Consider the following 23497-nt stretch of genomic DNA (forward strand, 5'->3'; position numbering starts at 1 on the left):
TCTTAAAAAAAATGTGGCACGTTCCTTAAAATGCTTTATAACAGAGGTTATTTCTACTAGGAGCATTGTTTTTAGGGGAGAGCATCTCTGTAACACTGCCACACAGAGGCACTAGATGGCAGCTCACCTAGTGCCTATGGCACCGTAGTATGGAGCTGCAGGGAATCTGTGTACCTCTGTATGGCGCTACCATGTGCATGAAAGCTTAAACCAGTTACTAAATGCAAGTTGTCTTCATAGTAAATATTTTTCTTATACTCTGCAACCACCCAGCACATAATCAGATCAAATTTCTCAGGCTTCATCGTATAATAAACTTTATTGGCCTGGATTTAACTTTCATGATTTATGTATTACTGCATAGCCACTTACATTAACAGTGGTTTAAAGGATAGAATAATTTCATTAAAGAAAATACTAGAAACACCCATATAGTTTGCTAATCAATCTGATTAAACTACAAAATCTGAATTAACTTTGTGTATTTGGACATACACATGTGAGCATGCCACTTATTTTCCTTTTTTGTCTAATGGATTTACCAGAACAGAGTTATTAATATATCTATTAGAGCTTGTTCTCCTTTATAGACTCTTATTTCCAAGAACAATTTGGAATAGAAATCAGTTATTCCAAAGTCAAATTTTCCAAAAGGGAATTCCCAATGTTTTGCTCCATCTGGAGTTAATGTAGTAATTCTTATTTCAATTTCAACTTACTATTTCTCATCCAACAATAGCTAAAACTTGAAATAAGCCATGAAGAGATATCTGATTTAAAGTATTGTGATATGAACATAAAGAGAAAATGAAGGAAAACATATACTATTAAACACTGCAAACATGAGAAAAGTTAGCAGCAGTATTTGTGCATTTATTACATAAATTATAAATAATGCAAAATATGGAAAGAAATTTCACTGTACATTCTAAAATCAACATTCTAAAATCAATAAAGCTTTTCACACATATACAATGTCAGCAATGGAAAGAAGTTCTACCCAGAGGACATAGAACCTAGGGATGTGCACACTCATGGGGCAAGAGCAAATAAACCAAGCTTAAAGCAGACTTGGCAAAAGAAAATGACCACACCGAGCAGATTTTCTGCAAATCTGCAAGTATTACATGTGGATTTGTAGCGGATTTTGCTTTGTATATTCCACGGATTTAACCCTATGCATTACAAAATGTAAAAAATACACAGCATGCCCTGAATAGTGCTTAGATTTCTTTTCGCTACATGAGCATGGGCTAAAATAAAAAATTAACAATGTGGGATTTCACCCTTAAAGAGGCTCTGTCACCAGATTTTCAAACCCCTATCTCGTATTGCAGCAGATAGGCGCTGCAATGTAGATTACAGTAACGTTTTTTTTTTATTTTTTAAAACGAGCATTTTTGGCCAAGTTATGACCATTTTTGTATTTATGCAAATGAGGCTTGCAAAAGTACAACTGGGCGTGTTGAAAAGTAAAAGTACAACTGGGCGTGTATTATGTGCGTACATCGGGGCGTTTTTACTACTTTTACTAGCTGGGCGTTCTGACAAGAAGTATCATCCACTTCTCTTCAGAAAAAAAAACGTTACTGTAATCTACATTGCAGCGCCGATCTGCTGCAATACGAGATAGGGGTTTGAAAATCTGGTGACAGAGCCTCTTTAACCTCTTCACACACCATGACGCACTAGCATGTTCTGGTGCGGGGCGTGATGTTTGGAGCGGGTTCACCCGCTGAGCCCATTCAATACGCTGCGGGTGTCAGCTGTGTATTACAGCTTAAACCCTGGACTAACGGACAGAAACAGTGATCGTGCTGTACCTGACCGTTTAACTCCTTAGATGCCATGGTCAATCACAACCGTGGCATCTAAAGCGTTAGAAAGAGGGGGGCCACACCCTCTAAAATACCATCAGCCCCCTGCGTCGTGGTCACGGGGTGCCGATAGTTGTCATGGCAGCCCAGGGGCCTTCTCTCTGTCTCTGTTAAGACCTGCCTCTGTCAGGGCTTAACAAAAGCCTGTAAAAATGACAATATACTGCAATACATTAGTATTGCATTGTATTATTCCAGCGATCTAACTAATTCTGTGCAGAAATTCCGCAGTATTTACAGTAGCAGCAAAGTGGATGAGATTTAGAAAATGTCATGCCCACGCTGCAGAAAAAAAAGCAGTGTAAACGTTAATAAATTGACCTGCGGTGGGGAAATTAAATCCGTGGCCTGTCAAATTATGCTGCATTTTCGTTGATTTTCTGTTGCGGGTTATCCCCACTGAACTTAATGGGAATGCAAAACCTGCAACAGTGTGTTGCAACTTTTAAGGCGGAATCGCAGTGATTCCACCGCAAAAATCGCAACTCAGGAAAAAAAAAAAAAATCTTACTTACCAAGAACTCTCTCCTTCTTCCTGCAGTCTAGCCTCCTGGGATGATGTTTCATCCCATGTGACCGCTGCAGCCAATAACAGGCTGCAGCGTCACATGGCCGGCAACGTCATCTTGGGAGGCAGGAGTACGTGTAGAAAAGAGGGAGAGGGTAAGTAGGGACGTTTTTATTTTTACCCCAGCACTGCTTTCCGCAGCAAAAATTCAATTCGAAAAACAACACCACAATGTGGTGGAGTTTTACGGACGGAAGGTGCTGCGGGTTCCAGGTCAGATACCCTGCACAGTTTTTACGCTGCGTATCTGACCCATGGGAACCCGACCTCAGGCTGGGTTTTCAAGCTGCTGTTTTGGTTCTTTTTTTTTTTTGCTGCGATTAGCGCAATATAGTGGCTAAATGCTACAGTATTTTTAGTGATTTTGCAAAAAATCCTGTGTTTTGCCGTCATTTCACAGTAGTCGCGGCAAAAATGCACAACAACCGCAGTGTGTGAACCCACCCTAAATGATGGCATGGGACTGCTGAGGTTAGTGATTTGGCTGTTTGCTCCCCCTACTTTTAGTAGTATTCGCCCTGTCTACCAGTACAATGCCTCGCTTAATTGTTAACATTTACTAGGAGAAAAGGGGCTGAAACTCAACAGAAACATGATAGATTCATGGGTTAGTCTCTTAACAGGTGTATTATACCTCTCTACTTGGTACTATATTGAAGAAAAAAAGGAAAAACTACATACTGTATATTGGTGTAATGTGTTCACTTTTTAAAGAAAGAAGTATGTTACTGTACTAAATACCCATGGAATTTCCACTTTATTTTAGCTAAATGTATCTGGTTTTAAACATACTGTATACAAATATGACTTGTTCAATGTGTGTCATTTTATAAACCTACTGGAACCCCAGGAGGCCCTCTGACACCAGGTTCCCCAGAAGGTCCTGCTTCACCCTGGGTAAAAAAGAAATAAAAAAACATGTTAAAGTTAATAACAGAAAATTACGTATTATTTAATTTAGATTTTTATTTTTTCAAATTGTTTTTTATGTGACTATCCACATAAAACGAACCTTGAATTATTCCAAGTTTAAAGAGGCTCTGTCACCACATTATAAGTGCCCTATCTCCTACATAATCTGATCGGTGCTGTAAAGTAGATAACAGCAGTGGTTTTTATTTTGAAAAACAACAATTTTTGAGCACGTTATGAGCTATTTTAGATTTCTGCTAATGACTTTCTTAATAGACAACTGGGCGTGTTTTTACTTTTTACCAACTGGACGTTGTAAAGAGGAGTGTATGTCGCTGACCGATCAGTGACCAATCAACATCATACACTTCTAATTGTTCCAGCTATTGTTACAGTGTGATTGTGCATTGAAAGAAGGTGGGCTGGAACAATGAGAAGTGTATGATGCTGATTGGTCACTGGTTGGTCAGAGTCATACACTTCTCTTCACAATGCCCAGTTGGTAAAAAGTAAAAACACGCCCAGTTGCCTATTAAGAAAGTCATTAGCATAAATCTAAAATAGGTCATAACTTGCTCAAAAATGATTGTTTTTTCAAAATAAATACCACTGTTGTGATCTACATTACAGCACCGATCAGATTATGTAGGACACTTATAATCTGGTGACAGAGCCTCTTTAACACTGGACACTAGAGCAGTAATAATATGATGACACTTACAGTTTTGCAAAGCTTACTTGTCAGCTTTGCTGTTTAGATTGGGACAGTATAAGTAATCTCATTAGCTCTATTGTATTTCTAGACGCATAGATAAGGCAGGATAGCAATACATTACTGTAGATAAGGCTCTGTATGCATCTCCCCTGTCGATCCTTGGTCTCTGGGGGAGAGGCTGTACTCCATCAATTCCTAAAGACGGTTATAATCAGAGAGATTTCTCTGTCAATCGACTCTCATTAATTTCAGCCGCCATATAGCACACACACCCTGCTGCAATTCTATTGAGACAATATAGGATGGTAGTGTGTGTTTCCAATATGGCCGCAACCAGGAAAGCTTTTCAAATAAAAAAATCACTAGCTACAATATTTAAGAAGAACAAACACGTTATTTCTCTTCCACAGTTTTATATCTAATTAAGGAAACGAAAATCAAATGCATGACATTCCATTTAAAGAAAAATAAATCTCATTATATGCTCAATTTGGCAACACATAATCTATAGCTCTGGCAAATTAATAATTATAAAATGGAGATATTTATGTAAAATGTATTAGTCTAATCAGGTCATAATATAACTATTATTGGCCTAAATCAACTGGACTTTGAAAAGTTGCAAAAATGTCACCATTTATCCAAGTGAGGTCCTAAGTTGAAGTTGGTAGGAAAATTTCTACAAAAATTAGTTTATATTTGCCTATAAATATCTAAAGTTTATGGATACCTTTAATTTAATCACCTTTACCCAATCACCAGTAGAATTATCATTATAGTGGAAGAGTTAACTTAAAGTGGTTGTTGGCTTTGGCAATTTTTTTTTTTTTTGTTACCCATCCCCCAGTTTCCTTCAGGAAACAATTAAGCAGTACACAATGGCCATTGAAATCAGTGAGCGGAATAATGCAAAAACTTGCCAGGTCCTTCAGAGCAAGAGACATCCTTTATAGCAGTTCACCATTCTGTCTGAGCAGAGAACCCCTGTATTAACTCAGAAATCTCCATTAGGGTATTTGATTTTTTTTTGTAAACCAGACAATTCTTTTAACCCTTTCAGGAAAAAGGCCTTCAGATGCCAGAATGCCCACAACAAAATGAATAATATATTTTAAAGGGGGAATTTGTTTTGTTTATTTATACATATATATATATATATATATATATATATATATATATATATACATATATATATATATATATATATATATATATACACACTACCGTTCAAAAGTTTAGGGTCACTTAGAAATGTCCTTATTTTTGAAAGTAAAGCACAGTTTTTTTCAATGAAGATAACTTTCAATTAATCAGAAATACACTCTATACATTGTTAATGTGCTAAACGACTATTCTAGCAGCAAACGTCTGGTTTTTAATGCAATATCTACATAGGTGTATAGAGGCCCATTTCCAGCAACCATCACTCCAGTGTTCTAATGGTACATTGTGTTTGCTAACTGTGTTAGAAGGCTAATGGATGATTAGAAAACACTTGAAATGTTAAATACTTTTGTGTCAAAAAAGACAAAAGTATAATAGGTATGATACCTTTATTGGCTAACCATAAAAGTTCTATATGCAAGCTTTCAGAGCACAGAGGCCCCTTCTTCAGGCAGTTTACAAATGAATGACTTAGAAAAAAGCACAACATTTAGATGTTACACAAAGACAATTAGTACATGAGGTGATACATCATTAAGATAAGCCGGGGCAATAAAACTGAGGTTATAGGGGTGATGACTTAGGAGTTAAGGCATCTGGAGTCAGTCTGATGGGGGACGTGACGTGTGTCCATGTAGTGGCTCATAAATCCTGGTGTTAGATTGAGGCCTTGTGTCAATGACTGGAATTTTATCATCATCTTGAATTCCCAAATTTTTCTTTCTCTGTTGTTTTTAAAATGACCCTTCAGAATGAGTACCTTTAAATCTGCCAAACTGTGGTCTGGTCCAGAGAAGTGTTTTCCCACGGGTGTATCCACCTCCTGTTTTATTGTATGTCTGTGAAGATTCATCCTGGTTTGTAGTTTTTGTATTGTTTCTCCAATGTAGATTCCTTTATTGATGCACCTTGTACACAGGATCATGTACACTACATTGGAGGATGTACAGGAGAACGTGCCAGTGATTTTATAGTCCTGCTGCGTGTTTGGTATCTGGATGGTGTTTGATGACCAGATGTTGGTACAGGTCTTGCATTTTCTACTGTTGCAAGGAAAAGTGCCAGTCTCTGTTGGTGGTGAGAGGGCACTTCTGACCAGGAGATTCCTTAGGTTTGGTGGCTGTTTGTAGGCAAGGAGTGGTAAATCTGGGAATATTTCCTTCAGTTTATTGTCTTTGTTAAATATAGGTTGGAGATCAGCAGCAATTTTCCTCAAGATGTTCATTTGGGGGTTGTATATGACCACTAGGGGAACCCTGTTGTTGTCTTCCTTCTTTTTGTACTCCAGAAGATTGCTCCTTGGAATTCTTGTTGCTCTGTAGATCTGATCATCTATAATCCTTGGATGGTATCCCTGTTGTAAGAATCTATTCCTCAGTGATAGCAGGTGTTGTTTTGTGTCTTCACAGTCTGAACAGATCCGTATGTATCGCAGAGCCTGGCTGTAGATGATGGATTTCTTTATGTGTCTCGGATGGAAGCTGTTCCATCTCAGATATGCTGGACGGCCTGTAGGTTTATGGTAGATTGTTGTTTGTATGGTGTTGTCTCTCATGTATATGGTCATGTCCAGAAAATGTATTTGAGATGTAGAGTAGTTGAGAGTGAGTTTGATGGTAGGATGGAACTTGTTGAAGTTTTTATGGAAAGAAAGCAGTTCATGTTCAGAGCCTGTCCAGATTATCAGCAGGTCATCAATGTACCGGAAATATGCTAGAGGTTTAGTTGCGCAGGTTGATAAAAACTCTTCCTCTAGTTTGGCCATGAACAGGTTAGCATATTGTGGTGACATTTTGCTACCCATAGCGCTTCCCATACATTGCAGATATATGTCTTTGTCAAATAAAAAATAATTGTGATGGAGTACGAACCTGATGAGTTGTAGGGCTGGCTCTGTCGCTAGATTGTTCTTTTGAAGAAAGTGTTGGCATGCGGCTATGCCATCCTCATGGGGGATGTTAGAATATAAAGATTCCACATCCATAGTTGCCAATATTGTTCCCTCTGGTAGTGGACCTAGAGCTGAGAGTTTGCAGAGGACATCTGTGGTGTCCTGGACATAACTGGGTGTGCACCTCACCAAGGGCTTTAGAAGATTTTCCACCCAGCCAGAAATATTCTCAGTTAAAGTCCCAACACCTGAAATGATTGGTCTCCCTGGATTGCCTTCTTTATGTATTTTAGGTAACATGTAGAATGTTCCCATTCTGGGATTGTCCGGTATAAGGTCCATTAAACTGTCTGATACAGCGTTGAAATTATTGATGATACGGACAAGTTCTACTGTGTATTGATTGGTGGGGTCTTCATTAAGCAGGGTGTAGTATTTTCTGTCTGAGAGTTGTCTATGTGCCTCCTGGATATAATCGGATGTATTCAGAATCACTACAGCGCCTCCTTTATCAGCTGGTTTGATGATGATGTCTCTGTTGGATTTTAGTGATTTTGTTGCATTCCTTTCCTCCATGCTGAGATTGTGTGTTACTTTGTGTTGTTGGTCCAAGATCTCAGATTTAACTTTTTTTCTGAAGCAGTCTATGTAGTAATCCAGAGTTTGATTGTATCCAGGTTGTGGGGTCCAGTTTGTGGTCTTCTTCTTTCTTGATGTTTCTTTTCCCATCCCGGCTTGTGATGTCATATCTGTTTTGTCAGAAAATAATTCTTTCAGCCGCAATCTGCGGAAGTATTCCTCCACGTCACTGCAAAACTGGGCTCTGTCAAGTGGTTTAGTGGGACAAAATGTAAGTCCTTTAGATAGAACATTCATTTCCATTTTGCTTGGTTCATACTGAGAGAGGTTTACAACAGAGGATGGTATATCCAAATGGTTATGTGGATTTTGCTTTCCTTCTTGTATTTTGAGACCCGATTTCTTCCTTAGTCTGTGGAGTTTCTTTTGTTTGCAGATGCAAACCTAATCTAATCAAAACACTTGAAAACCCTTGTGCAATTATGTTAGCATCGCTGTAAACTATTTTGCTGTTTAGAGGAGCTATAAAACTGACCTTCCTTTGAGCTAGTTGAGAATCTGGAGCATTACATTTGTGGGTTCGATTAAACTCTCAAAATGGCTAGAAAAAGAGAGCTTTCATGTGAAACTCGACAGTCTATTCTTAAAAATGAAGGCTATTCCATGCGAGAAATTGCCAAGAAACTGAAGATTTCCTACAATGGTGTGTACTACTCCCTTCAGAGGACAGCACACACAGGCTCTAACCAGAGTAGAAAGAGAAGTGGGAGGCCCCGCTGCACAACTGAGCAACAAGACAAGTACATTAGAGTCTCTAGTTTGAGAAATAGACGCCTCACAGGTCCTCAACTGGTAGCTTCATTAAATAGCCAGTGTGAACGTCTACAGTGAAGAGGCAACTCCGGGATGCTGGCCTTCAGGGCAGAGTGGCAAAGAAAAAGCCATATCTGAGACTGGCTAATAAAAGGAAAAGATTAATATGGGCAAAAGCACACAGACATTGGACAGAGGAAAATTGGAAAAAAGTGTTATGGACAGATTAATCGAAGTTTAAGGTGTTTGGATCACACAGAAGAACATTTGTGAGATGCAGAACAACTGAAAAGATGCTGGAAGAGTGCCTGACGCCATCTGTCAAGCATGGTGGAGGTAATGTGATGGTCTGGGGTTGCTTTGGTGCTGGTAAAGTGGGAGATTTGTACAAGGTAAAAGGGATTTTGAATAAGGAAGGCTATCACTCCATTTTGCAACGCCATGCCATACCCTGTGGACAGCGCTTGATTGGAGCCAATTTCATCCTACAACAGGACAATGACCCAAAGCACACCTCCAAATTATGCAAGAACTATTTAGGGAAGAAGCAGGCAGCTGGTATTCTATCTGTAATGGAGTGGCCAGCGCAGTCACCAGATCTCAACCCCATAGAGCTGTTGTGGAAGCAGCTTGACCGTATGGTACGCAAGAAGTGCCCATCAAGCCAATCCAACTTGTGGGAGGGGCTTCTGGAAGCATGGGGTGAAATTTCTCCCGATTACCTCAGCAAATTAACAGCTAGAATGCTAAAGGTCTGCAATGCTGCAATTGCTGCAAATGGAGCATTCTTTGACGAAAGCAAAGTTTGAAGGAGAAAATTATTATTTCAAATAAAGATCATTATTTCTAACCTTGTCAATGTCTTGACTATATTTTCTAGTCATTTTGCAACTCATTTGATAAATATAAGTGTGAGTTTTCATGGAAAACACAAAATTGTCTGGGTGACCCCAAACTTTTGAACGGTAGTGTGTATATATATATATATATATATATATATATATATATATATATATATTATTTTGTGGCACAAGTAGAGCTTATTTTAATCTTTATTTCTTTATACAAAAAGAGAAATATTAACAACAATAATAAGTAACAATTTACTATAATACTACAACTTTCACCCCATAACTCACCGATAGAAAAGGAGATTAGGGGGAGGAAAAAATAACAAACAACATAACCAATCTTCAAATTAACCCCTTCCCAACATCAGCCATATATATACGGCTCAGGTCGGGTGGGGAGTTTCGAATTTACTGAACCTTCTCCACAGAATGAGCGTGTCAGCTCTGTGTAACAGCCAACACTTCAGTGTAACGAGCAGAATCCCACTCAAGCAAGATCCCGGTTGTTTAACCCCATAGATTCCGCGGTCAAATGTGACTGTGGCATCTAAGTGGTTAGAAATATGGGGCGGCCGCCTGTGACGTTGCATCAGCTCCCCCATGATGCAGTTGCGGGGTGCCGAGGGTTGGCATGTCAGCCTGGGGGCCTGACGAAGGCCCCCAGGTCTGCCATCATTGTACTCCTATAAAGCCCTGCGGTATTGCAGTATATCATGCAAGCGATTCAACGATCGCCGGTTCAAGTACCCTAGGGGGACTAGTAAAAAAAAGGTAAATACGGTTAAATTAAGTTTTTTTAATATATATAAAAAAATAAAAGTATAGAAAGTAAAAAAACAACACCTTTTTCCATTTTCCCCAAGCACAATGTGAAAATAATTAGCATAACTGGTATCGCTGCGTCCGAGTCAAATTGTTACAATATAACATTATTTAACCTGCACAGTGAATGCTGTAAAAAAAATTAAATAAAACGCCTATATCACTGTTTTTTGGTCACTTTATCTTCCACAAAAAAATTTAATAAAAAATGATCAAAATGTACCCCAAAATGGTGCCAATAGAAACTACAGCTTGCCAGCTTTTCGAATTCCACTGCACAAATAATTTTCTTCCAATTACCCACTACATATGATAGTGTAAAAATCTACAACTTGTCTCGCAAAAAACAAGCCCTCATACTGCTGTATCGATGGAAAAATAAAAAAAAGTTCTGGCTTTTGGAAGATGGTGAAAAAAAGTTAACAATGTGAAAATCTAAAAAATAGCTTTGGTGGAAAGAGGTTAAACCCTGAATAAAGACCTTTGCTGACTATCTAACACATTAGGCCCTGTTCGCACAGAGTTTTTTGACACGTTTTTTGATGTGGAAACCGTGTCGGAAACCGCGCCGCAAAAACGGCCAAAAATGGCTCCAATTGATTTCAATGGGAGGCGGACGCGTTTTTTTACCGCGAGCGGTAAAAAATGCTTGTGGTAAAAAGAAGCGGCATGCCCTATCTTCTGGCATTTACGCCTCTTACCTCCCATTGACATCAATGGGAGGCAGAGAATGCGTATTTCACAGCGTTTTCAATGGGCGCGAGCGAAAAATACTGCGAAAATTGCGGCAAACTGGGTGCAAGCAGATCAAAATCTGCCTCAAAATTTCAAAATGACTGCGGCAAAAAACTCAGTGTGAACTCAGCCTTACTCCAAGGCTTTTATTTGTTATTAAATCTCTAGGTTCCTCCTATAGCTAAATAATAACTGTTTTTATAGAGAATGACCCTATTCACATAATGTCTCCATTTCCTCATATTTGGAGTTTTTTCTCATAGCTACTCATGTTTAATCATCAATCTCGCTAAAAATAAGAGTTGCATAGTTACATAGTACGGTTGAAAAAAGACACATGTCCATCAAGATCAACCAAGGGATGGTTTAAAGGGAGGGGATGAAACAAAAATTCTACACATTGACATAGTAGGGCCAGTGCGCGCACATGTAAATCATCAGTAATTAGCCCGTGATCACCCTGGACTATAAGAAGGGCTCTGCCCTTTTACTCCTTGCCTGAACGTTGTTTGTATTCCTCTGTTAGTCTTGGAAATGGTCCCATTAGTCATATCCTGCTCCCTGTGTTGCCGTGCCCTACTACCCGTATCTTGTATCCTGTGTTGTATTTGTTCCCGTGCCATCTCTAGTGTGGAGTGGCGTTGTGCTGTCTGTTACGCCTTCTGTGTTACACCACGTCTGGTGTCCTCCGCCATGTTTTGCATCACCTGCTGCCAAGGTCCCGTCTGTGCCTAGCCGTTACTACAGTCTGGACTATCACAGGTACCCTTGTGCTTGGACTATATATATATATTGACTTGGTACACTGTTGTTTGGCCAGCTGCTATACCGCTACGGCGGTGTGGCCAAGTGGGTCCACACACTTACAGATCGTTACAGTACGCTCAGGCCATGAAACCCGCTGACCAACCTAAGACTATGACGACGTCACAAGACATGCAGGCAGACATACGTCACGACAGGACCAACTCCTCCTGGCTGTGAATTCCATTACACATCAGCTGGATGCGCAAGCCGCAGTCGCCACAGCACCGGTTCCTGTTGCTCCGGCTGTTCCTCCTGCTACACCTCCTGTCAATGCCAGTGCCGACTTCTGACTCTCGCTGCCACTACCTCCTCACTACGACGGAGACGCGAGGGCCTGCAGGGGATTTCTGAAACAGTGCCAGATCCACTTCAGCCTACATGCCAGAACATTTCCTTCTCGCATTCATAGTCCTTCTCCTTACTGGCAAGGCCCTGGCATGAGCAAATCCAATCTGGGAACGTGACTTGCAGTATTTCCTTCAAACTTTCCGCACAGTATTTGAGGAACCAGGACGGGTCTCTTCAGCAGCTGCATCCTTGCTGACCCTGTGCTAAGGAAACACCTCTGTGGGTGAGTACGTCATTCAGTTCCGTACCCTTGCGGCAGAGCTGACCTAGAACAACTACGACCTTAGATGTCACATTCTGGCAGGGGCTATCCTCTGATATCAGGGACAAGCTTGCTGCTCGAGATCAGCCTTCTACTCTAGATGACCTCATTCTTCTAGCTACCAGGATTGACATGCAGGAACGGTCTCAAGAGGTTCGCCGGGCCAGAAGACTTCCTAGGCTGACTCCTACATTCCAGTAACCCCTGTAACCCTCATCAGCTGCTCCACCTGAGGAGCCTATGCAAGTAGACCACCTAAAATTGTCTGTCCAAGAGAAAAACGCAGATGCTTTTCGGTACTCTGTCTGTATTGCGGCCTCGGAGGCCATTTTGTGCGTCTGTGCCCCCAAAAACCAAAAAACTCCAGTGCCTAGGTTTGGTTGGAGAGAAAACCCTGGGCAGAACGGCGCAAAATAAAATATTCTCTCCCAAATTGTCCATTCCCCTGACCATCGTGTCCGGTGAGGAGGCATACTGGGTCTCTGCCTACCTGGACTCCGGATCTGTGGCAAACTTCATCCAACAGGACCTAGTGGATCAGCTTCAGTTGCCGACGGCTCCCTTGGAGACACCCCTGGCTGTTGCTTCGGTGAGCGGTCTTCCTATGCCCGATCCCATCATGTCCAAGACCAAGCCACTGAAGCTCCAAGTGGGAGCCCTTCATACTGAGCTGATTACTTTTTTTGTCTTGCCCAAAGCCATCAATCTTGTGTTGCTGGGACGGCCCTGGCTCCTGCTTCATGCCCCAGTCCTGGACTGGAATTCCGGAGAGGTTCTCCAGTGGGGCTCAAAGTGTCTCCTCCGATGCCTGTTACAGGTTCATCCTGTTCTGCCTGCAATGCCTCAGTCGTTGATAAGACTACCTACTCATTTTTCATAGTTCGCGGACGTCTTTGGCAAGAAGGTGGATGAGATACTTTCCCCACACTGGGCGTACGAATGCCCAATTGAACTGCTTCCTGATGCCTCACCTCCCCGCGGATGGGTTAACCTCCTCTCCTTGCTAGAGACTCAGTCCATGTCAGCCTATATCAAGGAGAATCTGGAGAGGGGTTTCATATGAAAATACTCCTCCCGGCTGGCGCCGGGTTTTCCTTCGTAAAGAAAAAAGACGGATCTCTTCGAGCATGCATTGACTACCGTGTTCTCAACCAGATCACAGTTAAAAACAAATACCCTTTGCCACTGAATTAGTTGATTGTATTCGAGGAGCCAAGATCTTCTCTAAACTAGACTTGCGTGGAGCCTACAACCTTATCCGAATCTGTCAAGGTGACGAGTGGAAAACGGCATTTAACACTCGAGACGGGCACTATGAATAACTGGTGATGCCCTTCGGCCTGTGACACGCTCCCACGGTCTTCCAAGAATTTGTCAATAATATCTTCTGAGATCTCCTCTATGTCTGTGTTGTAGTCTTTCTTGATGACATTTTGATCTTCTCACCAGATCCGACGACACATCGAAGGCATGTCCGTCAAGTCCTGCTGCGATTAAGGGAGAATCGCCTGTATGCCAAGTTGGAGAAATGTACTTTTGAAAATAATTCTTTGCCCTTCTCGGGCTACATCATCTTGGATCAGGGTCTCAAGATTGACCCTTAGACAGTGAAGACCGTCCTGGAGCAGCCACGTCCTCAGGACCTGCGGGCCATACAGCGTTTTTTGGTATTCGCTAACTTCTACCGGCAGTTTATCCCAAATTTATTTTCACTGACGGCCACCATCTCTACCCTTACTAAGAAAGGTATTAATGCGAAGGTGTGGACTCCAGAGGCAGAGTCAGCACTCAATAACCTCAAGAATGCCTTCAATTCAGCCTCGATCCTCCATCATCCTGACTAGAGATGAGCGAACTTATGAAAAGTTCGGTTCGGCTAGTTCGCCGAATTTCACAAAAAAGTTTGATTCGGACCGAACTAGTTCTGACCGAACCTATAATTTTCGTGCGCCGAGCATGGTACTGTCCAGGGTGCTGAAAGAGTTAATGGGCTGCACTAACTCTGTCAGCAACCTTGACAGTACCATGCGCGGAAAATACAATTTTAATGTAATAAAAAAAAATAAAAAATACGTTCATACTTACATTCCTCCTGTCCGGCCTCCAGCGATGACGTTTCATCCATGTCGCCGCTGCAGCCAATCACAGGCTGTAGTGGCGGTCACGCACGTCACGTGACCGCCTCTGCAGCCAATCACAGGCTGCCGCGACCTCTGCAGCCAATCACAGGCTGCCGCGTCAGGAAAGAAGGTCGGACTGGAGGAAGAAGAGGGACTCGTCACCAAGACAACGACCGGGTACGTATGAAATGCTTTTTATTTTATTTTTAATCAGCAGCCTCTTTTCTCTATCAATGATTGATAGAGACAAGTGGCTGCCGATTAGTATAATATTTTTGTAATGTTTTTTCTGCCCGCCCGGGTTCGGTCAAAACGTGTTCGGCCGAACCCGGTGAAGTTCGGATTCGCTGCGAACCGTACTTTTCGCGATGTTCGGACCGAAACCGGGTTCGGTTGTCCCGGTTCGCTCATCTCTAATCCTGACATGTCTCGACAGTTCTCTTTGGAGCTGGATGCTTCTTCTGTTGGTGCAGGTGCACCTCTGTTTCAGAGAGGTTACAAAGGAAAGGCAGTAGTATGTGGCTGTTACTCAAGACTTTTTTGTCCGCAGAGCACAATTACTCTATTGGGGATCGGGAGTTACTGGCTATCAAATTGGCTTTGGAGGAGTGGAGACATCTGCTTGAGGGCGCAGCTCTCCCCATCCTGATATACACCGACCACAAGAAACTCACCTATCTCCAGTCGTGACAACAGCTAAACCCCCATCACGCCAGGTGGTCGCAGTTCTTCACCCATTTGCAATTTGTGCTCCACTACCGTCCCGCTGACAAAAATGTGTGGGCCGATGCCCTGACCAGGTTACTTGAAATGGAGGACACCATGGAGTCCTCTCAAAGTATCATAGAACCGCTGCATTGTCACTGCCAATCCTTTGCAATTTAGAGACATCCCTCCGGATAAGACTTTTGTTCAGGGGACAGATAGGAGAAGAATTCTTTCTCCGCTTGGGACACAGGTTCAAACCTGCGGTGAGCTCTTGTGTTCGCAAGACTCGAGACCTGATAACTTGTCATTACTGGTGGCCCACGCTTCCCAAAGATATTGTGGACTTTGTCTCTTCCTGCACAGTGTGTGCTTCTAACAAGGTTGCTCACTCCAAACCTTCCAGTCTGATCCAACCTCTGCCTGTACACAATGCCCCTTGGCAGCGCATTGCAATGGACGTTGTCCCAGACCTCCCCCCCCCCTCAGCAGGATGCAATACTGTCTGGGTGGTGGTGGTTTTATCCCGCTGCCCGGTCTACCTTCTGCACCTCAACTGGGAAATCTCTTTATTCAGCACATCTTCTGCTTGCATGACTTGCCCCTTCACATCGTGTCCAATCGGGGAGTTCAATTTACCTCAAAATTCTGGAGAGCCCTCTGTAAACTCCTGGATGTGAAATTGGACTTTTCCTCAGCCTATTACCCCCAGTCCAATGGTCAAGTCGAGATGATTAACCAGATCATGGAGAAATATCTCTGCCACTTCATCTCCATGCAGCATGATGACTGGGTACAGCTTCTTCCATGGGCCGAGTTCTCTTATAACAACCACACCAGTGAGTCCACCACTTCCACACCGTTCTTCATTGCCTACGGCCAACATTCATGAATCCCTCTTCCCGTGGTGGCTACATCTCAGGTACCCGCAGCCGACTCAGCATTTGGGGACTTTCTGAAAATCTGGCAACAGACCCATTCCTCTATTTTGCTGCCAGTCGATCGCATGAAGTGAAAGGCGGATACAAGAAGAAGAGAGCTGCCTCAGTAACTTCCGGGTACCAAAGTCTGGCTGTCCTCAAGAAATATCCGTCTGAAGGTGCCTTCATACAAATTTGCTCCCAGGCTCCTCGGACCTTTTGAGATCCTGCATCAAATTAACCCAGTCTCCTATAAGCTTCGGCGGCCGCCTACCCTCAAAATCCCTAACTCCTTTCATGTGTCCCTCCTGAAGCCTGTGGTCCTGAACTGCTACAATAAAACTCCTAGCCCTGCAGTTGCTCCCAGTGGTTCTTCCAATGTGTTCGAGGTTAAGTAGATCCTGGACTTCAAGAGAGTAGGATGAAGGACTTTTTATTTGGTGGATTGGAAGGGGTTTGGTGCAGAGGAGAAGTCCTGGGAGCCAGAAGAGAACCTCAATGCCCCTACCCTCGATAAGAAGTTCCTATCTCTCTCTGGCCCCATGAAGAGGAGGCGTAAGTGGGGAAATACTGTTACATCCAGACCAGCACTCACTTCCACTCCGCTCTGCTGTGTCCCATAGGTTGTGCGCGCACGGTCGCGCCCGGCCTTCAAGAGCCAGTGCGCGTACTTGTAAATCATCAGTAATTAGCCCATGGTCACCCTGGACTATAAGAAGGGCCCTTTTACTCCTTGTCTGAGCATTGTTTGTATTCCGCTGTTAGTCTTGCAAATGGTCCCGTAGTCGTATCCTGTACCCTGTGTTCCCATGCCCTAACACCCGTATCCTGTGTCCTGTGCTGTATTTGTTGCCATGCCATCTCTAGTGTGGAGTCATGTTGTGCTGTCTGTTATGCCTGCTGTGTTACACCTTCTCTGGTGTCCTCTGCCACGTTTTGCATTAGCTGCTGCCAAGGTCCCATCTGTGCCTAGCGGTTACAACTGTCTGGACTATCACAGGTAACCTTGTGCTTGGACTATATATATATTGACTTGGTATACTATTGTTTGACTTTATTTGGTACTCTATATTGGCCGGCTGCTATCCTGCTACGGCGGTAAGGCCCAGTAGGTCCACACACCCACAGATCGTGACACCCTGTCCCGCGAGTCCATGCCCCTTTTAATACATGACAATATCTTGCTGGCCTAGAAGCAGCTGATTGACATTGCATGGTGTTATCTTGTCCATGATCTACAAGTAGAACCAGATCCTTCTCAACAAGTGACTGCCCTGGTATTGCTCCCTCTACGACATATGATGCATTCAGGTTGTTTGTACCCAGATGCATAACTTTACATTTATCTACATTACATCTCATTTGCCAAGTGGATGCCCAAACACTCAGTGTGTCCAAATCGGCTTATAATTTATGAACAACTTCAGCCTATGGAAGATGTTCATAAATTATAAGCCGATTTGGACACACTGAGTGTTTGGGCATCTGCAAAAATAGAAACAGTGCTATTAATCCCATCCTCTATATCATTAATAAATAAGTTGAATAATAGTTGTCCCAGCACAGAACCCTGGGGTACACCACTTATAACTTGTAACCATTCAGAGTAGGAATCATTGACCACAACTCTCTGGATGAGCCAATTCTTAATCCAATTACAAAATATACTTTCTAAACCTATGGTCCCTAATTTACCCATTAGACGTCTATAAGGGACAGTGTCAAATGCCTTTGTAGAGTCCAAAAACACTATATCCACAGCGGCCCCTCTGTCTAGGCTTCTACTCACCTCTTGATAAAAACATATCGAGTTGGTTTGGCAGCTTCTGTCGTTAGTAAAACCGTGCTGGCTGTCACTTATAATACTATTATTTTTGTCACATACTACTGTATATAGTCCCTCATTAGCCCCTTAAACATTTTTCCCACGATGGATGTTAAGCTTACTGGTCTATAATTACCCGGGGAAGACCTAGAGCCCTTTCTAAAAATAGGCACTACATTTTCCCTGTGCCAGACCCTTGGCAATATACCAGTCACTAGAATCTCTAAATATTATGAAGCGTTGTAACGTCTATGGCTGTGGCCCGTCGTTCAGACTTACACTCTGACGGCTGCGGCCATGGACATGTGAGTTCTCGGCGGCATCTCCCTCCTGGGAGATGCCAGCACTCACTTCCCGCTTCAGAGACTGTCTCCCGCAGGGCGCGCGTCCCCGCGCGTGCACGGCCTTAAAGGGCCAGTGCGCACACAATTGCAGCTAATCTGCAATCAGTCCAGAATGCTGCTGGATTATAAAAGGGGCTCTGCCCTCTTGATCATTGCATGAGCGTTGTTGTATACCTAAAGTTTGTCTTGAAAATGGTCTCCTAGTGTTTTCCAGTTACCAGTGTTACCCGTTCCTGCTGCCTTTACCCTGTATCCTGTGCTACCGTGCCTCTGTGCCGTCTAGAGATGAAGTCGAGTTGTGTCTTCCGCTGCATCTGCTGTGTTACACCCACCGGGTGTCTGCTGCCAGAGCATTATCTAAAGCCTGAATCACTGCTACTGTCTACATTGCCACAGGTACCCTTTCTGGACTATAGACATTGTATTGTACCTGGTTGGCCAGCTGCCTATCCGCTATGCGGTACGGCCCAGTGGGTCCACACCCCACACCGTGAAAAGCCGGGGACAGAAATAACTAAACTCAGCTCTTTAAGAACTCTTGGGTGTAACACATCAGGTCCCAGAGCCTTGTGCACGTTTTTATTATTTAACTTAGCTTGGACCATATCTACATTCAGCCAATTGAGTATATTAGTTGATGTATTAACAGCACTGACACCGGCTACATCAGCTGCTCTTTCTCCTGTTGTATATACAAAGCTAAAGAACCCATTTAGTAACTCTGCGTTCTCTTGATCCCCTGTGACCAACTCCCCATTGCCACTCTTTAGGGGTCCTACATGTTCAGACTTTGGCTTTTTTACATTTATTTACTTGAAGAATTTTTGGGGATTTGTTTTGCTATCCTTGGCGCTCTGCCTTTCATTTAGTATTTTTGCTGATTCTATTACTTTTTTACAGATTTTATTAAGCTCTTTATGATTTACAAAGGCTACAGCTGTACCCTCAGATTTGTATTTTTCAAATGCCCTTTTTTTTCATATATTGCCCTTTTTCCAAAAGGTGTAAGTCGTGTGTGGTTTACCCATAGGAACAAATTTTTCACTATAATTATACAAAGTGGTTTTTAAGATCTCCCATTTGTCATTTGTACGATTATTTGACATTAGTTGTTACCTCTCTATGTCCTGAATTGCAGTCCTCATCCTGGGAAAATTGGCCTTCTTAAAATTAAGTACTTTTGCCCTCCCAGCCTGTGTTTGTTTTTTACAGTATAAGTAAAATGCAACTACAGTATATTGTGGTCACTGTTACCGAAGTTTTCACGAACATTGACACTCCTGACAAGCTCTGCATTATTAAAAAATAAGATCCATCAGAGCGTCACCTCTAGTCGGGTCTTCCACAAACTGGGCCATAAAATTTTCCTGCAATAGGTTGAGTAAATTTCTCCCCTTCGTAGTTGTAGCCGAACCATGACACCAATTAATATCTGGGTAATTAAAATCTCTCATTATCACTACAGTGCCCCCCCTGTGCTGCCCGCTCCATCTGTTTATATAGCTGACCATCCATCTCCTCTGTGATGTTGGGGATCTATAGATGACACATTTTTTTTCCAGTATTTACCTCCACACTCGCCTTCATATCACTTCTTACATACAAACATACACCACCACCTTTCCTATTTGCCCTGTCTTTCCAAACAAGTATAAGATCTGAGATTCTCTGTCTCCTAAGAGAAATAGAATGTGATTCACTGTGATATCGTGCTTATTTTTAACTTTAAAAGTGAGTAAGAACTACAAAACGTGTGTTGGGCAGATTGAAGTCATCTTGCCTGATTTTACTTGTACCTGTAACGATCTGTGGGTATGTGGACCCAGTGGGCCGTACCGCCGTAGCGGTATAGCAGCTGGCCAATACAGAGTACCAAGTAAAGTCTATAGTTCAAGCAAAGGTACCTGTCGTGGTTCAGACAGTAGCGATGACTAGACTCAGATGGGACCTTGGCAGCAGACACCAGGCGTGGTGTAACACAGCAGACAGATCGGTGGTACAACACTACTCCAACTCTTTAAAGCACAGGAACAAGGTAGCACGGGATACAGTATACCGGTAGCAGTTACGGAAATACTGGGAACTGGAAGAAACTAAGGGACAATTTTCATGGACTAACACAAACAAATCTCAGGCATTGAAGGAACGGGCAGGGCCCTTCTTATAGTCCAGGGTGATCATGGGAGCAATCAGTCAATCTAAAACATGTGTGTGCTCTGGCTCATTAAGGCCGGAAATGAACTCCAGCGCGCACCCTAGTGGTCACTGCAGGACAGGACAGCCGCATGTGCTGGCATCTCTGGGGAGGAAGACGTCTGCAGGATGATAGGAGTCTGCGGTCTGCGACCGTGGATGTTAAAGTACCTATTGTGCATATATATATTTCAGATCATGTCCAGTGATACATGTGACAGTTGCATGGACACCTTTTTGTTCAGTTCAGTATACTAATGATTGCTCTCTGCATTTAACATTCAGGCCTTCTGCATAACCTATACTTTTGATTGAACCAATCACTTTAATATGGAAACGATGTATAACCTGTAGTGTTGTTTACTTTATTGACCACGCAGTACACTTTATCATAGTTACTCTGCATATTCTGTACTGATATGCAGTTTGTATACTCTTCAATACGTTCATCCTGAATATTATGAGACTTTTTGGCATGGTTACATCCTCCGTGATACCACATTCCTTGTATGCAATTTCCTCTTATTATTGTGTGTTTTATCATGTAATGAACTAATAAAGTATTTATCATTTTCTTGATAAGAGTTGTGAGTAGTGTGTAGGTTATAAATTTTTTGTATCATTTTTTGTATACATTTTTTGTATTATAAATCTGAGTCTTTGATCTGTGTAACTCCACACCAGGTGTATAATGCCTGCCTCAGATGATAAAAATCTTGGAAAGTTGTCCTTTTGTAATTTAATGACACACTGTTGTTAGATTATACCTGCATCCTTTTATCTTGTGATGAAATAATTTTCTGTCATAATTTTTCTTCTCCAAAAGTTTAGAAATTCCAGAAGTTCACTCATTTTTAATTCTACGTGTTACTAAATATTCTAATTTGTTACAATATGTAATTCTAAATCTCTCTTTATTTATAGTACAATTATGTCACGATGCGAGGTGTGGACCCACTGGGACGTTCCGCGTAGCGGGACGTCAACTGACCAAACAGGTATAGTACAGAGTCTATAGTCCAGAGAGAGTACCTGTGGCAATTCGAACAGTAGCAAGGCAGGCTCGGCTGGGACCATGCGGCAGGTAGACGTCAGGCGTGGTGTAGCAGAACAGCCGTGGAATGCAGCACAACACGACAACAGCTCAGTAGCATTCTGGGCTTGATTGCAGACTTCCTGCAATTATGCGTGCACTGGCCCTTGAAGACCATGCACTCGCGGGCGCGTGGGCCTTCCGGCAGAGAGTCTCGATATCAGGTAGTGAGTGCCAGCGCCTCACTGGGGGACGATGCTGCAGAGAAGACACATGTCCATGGCCATGGCCGTCGAGGGGTAAGTCAGAACGACAGGCGTGGCCATAGACGTTACAGTATCCCACCTCTTACGCACCCTCTTCTTGGGACAAGAGCGGAAGAGAAACTTCCTCACGAGGACAGGGTCATCGATGTTCTCCTCTGGCTCCCAAGACCTCTCTTCTGGACCAAACCCCCTCCAATCCACTAAATAAAACGTCCTTCCACCCAACTTCTTGGTGGCCAGAATCTCCCTTACTTCAAAAGTCCCATACGAGCCGCCAGGGACCACTGCGGAACTAGGAGTCCTGGAATGGTGGTTCAGGACCACGGGCTTCAGCAAGGAGACATGGAAGGAGTTAGGGATCTTGAGGGTGGGAGGCAGCCGCAGCTTGAAAGACACTGGGTTAATCTGTAGCAGGATTTCAAAGGGTCTGAGGAACCTAGGGGCGAATTTGCGGGACGGCACCCTCAGCCTGATATGCATTGAAGACAACCAGACCTTCATACCTGGAAGAAACTGAGGAGGAGCCCGTCTTCTTGTATCTGCCTTTCTCTTTATGCGGTCTGGTTAACCCTCTCGACTTGCCCATTTGATTGCGGATTATAGGCCGAAGAGAAGTCCAACTTGACACCGAGGAGACCGCAGAGTGCTCTCCACAAATTCGAGGTGAACTGGACCTCTCTGTCCGAGACAATATGCAGAGGCAAGCCGTGCAGCTGGAAGATGTGTTGAAGATGTGGTGAATGAAGAGGTTGGCCAATCGCGCAGCAGAAGGCAGACCAGTCAAGGGGACAAAATGAGCCATTTTAGAAAATCTATCCACCACCACCCAGCGTGGGCCACCAGAACTGGCGGGCGATTAGTTCTTGGGTCTTACAAGCACCCGCGTGACCTGCCAGCTTGGAACGGTGACCCCGGCGAAGGATTCTTCCTCTGTCTGCCAGGCGCACAAAAGTCCTTCCCGGAGGAATGTCTCTAACTTGCAGAGGGTTCACAGAGAAGATGCAGGAAGGATCAATGATATTCTGTGGGGAGGGGACTCCACAGTGTCCTCTGTTTCAAATGACCTAGATAAGGCATCGGCCCTCATATTCTTGTCGGTAGGTCGGTAGTGGAGTTCGAACCGGAACCGAGCAAAGAACAACGACCACCTGGCTTGACGAGGATTCAACCGCTGGGCCGTCTGTAGGTAGGTCAGGTTCTTGTGATCCGTGAAGACTAGGATAGGATGGACTGCGCCTTTCAGTAGTTGTCTCCACTCCTGCAGAGCCAGCTTGATGGCCAATAATTCCCGATCCCCAATCGAATAGTTGCGCTCTGTGGAAGAAAACAGCTTAGAATAGTAGCCACATACCACAGTCTTGCCCTTTGAACCTTTCTGGAACAACAGTGCACAATCACCAACAGGGGAAGCGTCCACTTCTAATGAAAACTGTAGGGATACATCAGGGTGGTGAAGAATAGAGGCTGACGTGAAGGCTTTTTTAAGGATTCAAATGTGGCTTCTGCCTCCGGAGTCCACACTTTGGCATTCATACCCTTTTTGGGAATGTTGGGAATGAACAGCCGGTAGAAGTTGGCGAATCCCAGGAAGCGTTGTATGGTTCTTAAGCCTTGGGGGCGTGGCCACTCCAGGACAGCTTTTACCTTCTCAGGGTAATCTTGAGACCCTGATTGGAGATGATATAGCCCAGGAAGGGTAGAGACTTCTTTTCAAATACGCACTTCTCCAGCTTGGCATAAAGATGTT

At 43.2% G+C, this 23497-nt stretch overlaps 1 protein-coding gene across 1 annotated transcript in view; it reads right to left on the reverse strand.

The window, feature by feature from the left end:
• Window positions 1-23497, reverse strand: part of COL21A1 (collagen type XXI alpha 1 chain) — a 384255-nt gene that overhangs the window by 45344 nt on the left and 315414 nt on the right. Inside the window, exon 19 of the mRNA XM_075864141.1 lies at window positions 3285-3338. Coding sequence (XP_075720256.1) covers window positions 3285-3338 — 54 coding nt within the window. The remainder of the gene's footprint in view (window positions 1-3284; window positions 3339-23497) is intronic.

This window comes from Rhinoderma darwinii, chromosome 4 (genome assembly GCF_050947455.1).
Source record: "Rhinoderma darwinii isolate aRhiDar2 chromosome 4, aRhiDar2.hap1, whole genome shotgun sequence".
NCBI classification, from domain to species: domain Eukaryota; kingdom Metazoa; phylum Chordata; class Amphibia; order Anura; family Rhinodermatidae; genus Rhinoderma; species Rhinoderma darwinii.